Below are 4,486 nucleotides of genomic sequence, written 5' to 3'. Positions count from 1 at the left end.
TAATATAAAAATATTAACCCTTAACTGTGATTTAAAACTAAGCTGAAGGCTTCTCTCTCCTGTCCGTCACAGTTCTTCATGGTCATGTGCATTGTGTACGTGTTTTTCGGGGCTCTCTGGCTCTTCTGGTGCGCCTGTTATTGGAGGGATCTGTTGCGGATCCAGNTAATATAAAAATATTAACCCTTAACTGTGATTTAAAACTAAGCTGAAGGCTTCTCTCTCCTGTCCGTCACAGTTCTTCATGGTCATGTGCATTGTGTACGTGTTTTTCGGGGCTCTCTGGCTCTTCTGGTGCGCCTGTTATTGGAGGGATCTGTTGCGGATCCAGTTCTGGATTGGCGCCGTCATCATCCTCGGCATGCTGGAGAAAGCCGTGTTTTACTCTGAATATCAGAGCATCCGTTACAAAGGAGACCACGGTTAGCTGATTTGACATATTTACATATCTCTACAATAAAGTTTTTTCACTTCTCTCTTCCCTTTAATCTGACTTAGTCATCACTTTCTTTGTGTTTTGTTTTTCTTCTCACAGTTCAAGGCGCTGTGATTTTTGCTGAGCTGCTCTCTGCACTCAAAAGATCTTTAGCCCGAATCCTGGTCCTGATTGTCAGTCTTGGTTACGGCATCGTCAAGTAAGTTTAAAATGACATTTGCCTTCACTTGTGCTTCAATAATTTTTTAAGACAATCAGTGTTTTTGTGTCTCATTTTTAAAACAAGGAGTCATTATTCTTTACAAATTTAAAAAAACAAACCATTTCTAAGTATAATCTAATTTTTTTCCCTCCCTCACTTGTTTTAGGCCGCGGTTGGGCACCACGGTGCACCGTCTGGTCGCTGTCGGGCTTCTCTACCTGCTCTTCTCCTCTGTGGAAGGTGTGCTCAGAGTGACAGGTGTAAGTACAAACCATTTATAAACCCTTCCTCCCAACTCTCATTGACAATATTCGTTGTAGGAACGGATGTCGGACAGAGCGACAGTTTCAGATATTTCATATAAGTACATATTCATGGAAATTGTCCAAAAGCCCGACTCATCAGCTGCTGTCAGCAATATGACACACACACTGCGTTATTTGTGACTGCTTCACAATAAAAGCCACCCTGTGTTTTTACAGTTGAATGCTTTTATTGTGAAGCAGACACATGGTTTCTATTGAATAAAATAATAACTGAATAATTTACACAATTTGCAAACATTTGCATATGTTGTCAGCACTTCAGCAACTGATTGGCCAATTTAGATATTATCGGGGTGGTTTTTGGGGTTGTTGAGGATGCTGAATCCATTTAAAATAATATTTAAAAAAAAAAAATCAAATAATAATTCAAATGTAATCCAGAAGTCTGCATATTTTAACTGCAGTTGGATTGATTTTTAATGATTTTTTATTCAGTTTAATGTTTTAGAGAACGCTGAAGTGATCATTGAAGGTAACTCACTGTGTTGTGTTTCTGAAATAACTTCATATCATTTAGAAATTGTACATTTTTATAAACACATTAATAGAAAATTGTATTTTTTAGGCCGTTATTGTGTAACTGACAACGTATTTGTGAAAATGCATGCAAATTAAGCAACTTATGCAAATTGCCCAACATACGCAAGTTAGCATCGAGCAGTTTTGTAATGATGGGAACCCATACTATACATTTATAACAAAAACGTTGGGGTACTTAACATTTTCGGGTTCACTATAGAGCTCTGTAGGCTGGCAAATAGATTATAGCTTTAAAGGCAGCACTTTGTGTTGTTCAGATGGAAACTTTTTTGAAAGTGGCATCAACAGACCGCACAGGACACACTAATCTGCATCAACCAAACCACCCGAAAAGATTTACTGTATCCCAAAATACTCCAAATGGATGAGAGAGGAAAAAGATTAAACACTGAGTCGCTTTCTCAGTGAGACACACACTCGCTGCTGTTCAGGAAACCATTTCTGTTTCACTTCTAACCCTTAATTCATCACTTTCTGTGGCTGTAGATGAATTTCATCCAGGAAAAAATAATGAACCCGCCGCATCTCAACGACTGCAGATGGGACTTTAGCTGTTGCCGCCTCCACAGGCTGATTGAAGCTGATAGTGGCGGTGTATTTTTACATAAAAATCTTGCCTGGCGCAGCTTTTAAGGCACTCTGTATAAATAAAAGTGATTTGAGCAGAGAGAGGAGGTTGAGCAGGGATTCAGTCTCTGGGAGGCAGAAAAGTGATGAAAATGGAGACTGACGTATTTCATCGAGAGTGAAATTCAAAAGCAGCCAAAGACACTGCGGCAAGTTCAGAAAGTCATGGAAACACAACTCTGTGCAAACAAACAAAAGATATGAAGGACAGGAAGAAGAATGGAGCGAGGCTGCGTTGTGTGCCGAGCAGATGTGTTTTGTGTGGAGGCAGCTCCGAAGAGAGGAGCCTAAAAGGGGGCTCATTGGGCTTTTATCCGTTTTCTCTCACACTGTATACATATCAGAACGATGGATGTTCATATTAAACGTAGCCAAAGTTACAAATAATGAGGTAAACATCTTAAGTGATCCCTGTGTGCAAAAAAAAACGTCTTCACACCGTTCTTGATACTCTGTTTCCAACATTTTTTCTACTTTGGCTACCTCATCTGCTGCAGGCGCGCTTGTGTTGACATTTATGACATGAAAACTGCATGCTAACGATAGGAAAACATGTAATCTTAGTGGGAAATGTTGGAAGTTTCTCCCCAGATTTTGATTATGTTCATGCTGGAACATGTTCAGTTGTGTTTCCAAGCTTTTATAGGTGATTTTTAACAGGAAAAAAGTGCAGCTTCTCACAGTCATTTCCCGACTGCAAGTACCAGGGTTCATAAAAACCTGGAAAAATCATGGAATTTGCAATTTCCAGGATTGAAAAAGTTTGAGAAAACTAAATATGCTGTTAGAGTTTTGTAAGAGTTATGGAATTTTGTTTCACAAACCTTTATAATAACAGGTGTTAAAGGACCCTAGGAAATTTGAAAATTTGACAATTTACGTCTTTAAAGTTTCTAGATGTGATAAATGGTTTGCAAAGCATGTTTTTTTTAAATAACCAAAAATTTAAAGAAAGAAAAAATTGGGATATATATTATTTTTTTCCTTAAGAAAATCAGCTGTTGTTTTTGTTTTTTGTTTGTTTGTTTGTTGTTTTTTTTAAAATAAAATTGGCAGTAGAATAAATACCCCTTTTTTGCACCACCTTCTCCCCTCTTGTAGAACAGTCCCTAAGTTTTATCAGAACTTGTTATGTACACAGTTACAGTAATCAACTTATTAAAGGCGGGGAAACCTGTAATCTGGGTTGCTGATGGGGTCAATTTCTCCACGATTTCAGATCATATTCCTGCTGGAAAATGTCTGGTTGCATTAAGAGGCTTTTATCAGTAATTTTTCACATTAGAAAGAGGCACTACGCTGTGTTGCAGCTATTCGTCAGCTGCAGTGATGATGCAGAGAATTCATGTTTTGTCTTGTTTTTAATCTCCGACTCTTGTCCTCTGTTTCCAGGGTTTCTACGGGACGGTTGCCCTGGTAGCTAATCTCAGCCTCTCCCTTATTGACTCCTGTGTCATGTGGTGGATATCCTTTATCCAAACTTCTTCTATGGCTCATATGGGGTTTTCTGAGCTTTTGATTTTGGTTACTTGAGTGTGTAAACTTCAATATGTTCTCCTTAACTTGAATCCACATTTTCATCAGTCTGTCTCAAACCACTCGTCTCCTGAAGCTCCGCAGAAACGTGGTGAAACTCTCTCTGTATCAGCACTTCACCAACACTCTCATCTTCTCTGTTGTCGGTGAGTAGCTGATCTCAGATAATAATAATAACTTTATTTACACAGCACTTTTTCATACTTTATTTTTTCCAAAAGGACATTGACATACAGTTTAACACTGTAGAACATACAAACAGTTGGTCACATTGTGTTTATATAATTAATTGCAGTGATGAATATCATCAGTTCATATGTTAAATGTTTAGTGATCATCTTGTGAGGTCACATACACAATCAGTTTTTCCCGCCTCTCCCACCCAGTGACGGCTGGGATCGGCTCCAGCCCCTCCCGTGTCCTATTAGAGGATAAGCAGTTACGGCGAATGAATAAATGAATGGAAGCTAGGAAAAAGGTCAAAAAAACTAAAATTATCATAACTAAATATTTAATTTAAAAATACGTATATTATTTTTTAGCACTTTTTGCAGGACAGTTTTTGTTAGTTTGTTTTTGTTAATTTCAGGTTATTTTCTTTTCCTTTTTACAGTTTTTTTCTGACTTTTGAGGTTATTTCTTCCTAATTTGCTCAAATCAAGAAAGAAATCAAGCGAATTTACTCAGGTTTCAAAGGGTTAACACACATGTCCTGTACTGTATTAGAAGTTAGAAGATAGAAAAAAGTAGAACGTAGATTTATTAATCATTTTTTTAAACAAAGTTCAAAAAACAAAATTACATTTGTCCTTGATCCTG

The 4,486-nt window shown here is 37.7% G+C and overlaps 1 protein-coding gene and 1 pseudogene across 1 annotated transcript; one reads left to right on the top strand and one right to left on the bottom strand.

Moving 5' to 3' along the window:
* The window catches only part of LOC121953568, a 19,635-nt pseudogene extending 19,555 nt beyond the window's left edge, over window positions 1-80 (bottom strand).
* On the top strand, window positions 79-4,127 carry LOC121953567 (transmembrane protein 87A-like). Its single transcript, XM_042500733.1, has 7 exons — window positions 79-150; window positions 317-422; window positions 536-635; window positions 805-898; window positions 3,524-3,595; window positions 3,705-3,813; window positions 4,054-4,127. The coding sequence occupies exons 1-7, from the start codon at window positions 79-81 to the stop codon at window positions 4,125-4,127; spliced, it is 627 nt and encodes a 208-aa protein (XP_042356667.1).
* The last annotated feature ends 359 nt before the right edge of the window (window positions 4,128-4,486 follow it).

The sequence above is a fragment of the Plectropomus leopardus genome, chromosome 14 (genome assembly GCF_008729295.1).
Source record: "Plectropomus leopardus isolate mb chromosome 14, YSFRI_Pleo_2.0, whole genome shotgun sequence".
Lineage (NCBI taxonomy): Eukaryota > Metazoa > Chordata > Actinopteri > Perciformes > Serranidae > Plectropomus > Plectropomus leopardus.
This window is presented reverse-complemented; position numbering and strand designations above follow the sequence as displayed.

Bases quoted from the DNA above. Each gene is read 5' to 3' on its own strand.
- LOC121953567 (XM_042500733.1), top strand. From the start codon at position 79: ATGGTCATGTGCATTGTGTACGTGTTTTTCGGGGCTCTCTGGCTCTTC. The intron at 423-535 runs GTTAGCTGATTT...TTCTTCTCACAG, and splicing joins CCGTTACAAAGGAGACCACG to TTCAAGGCGCTGTGATTTTT. The intron at 3,814-4,053 runs GTGAGTAGCTGA...TCTCCCACCCAG, and splicing joins TCTCATCTTCTCTGTTGTCG to TGACGGCTGGGATCGGCTCC.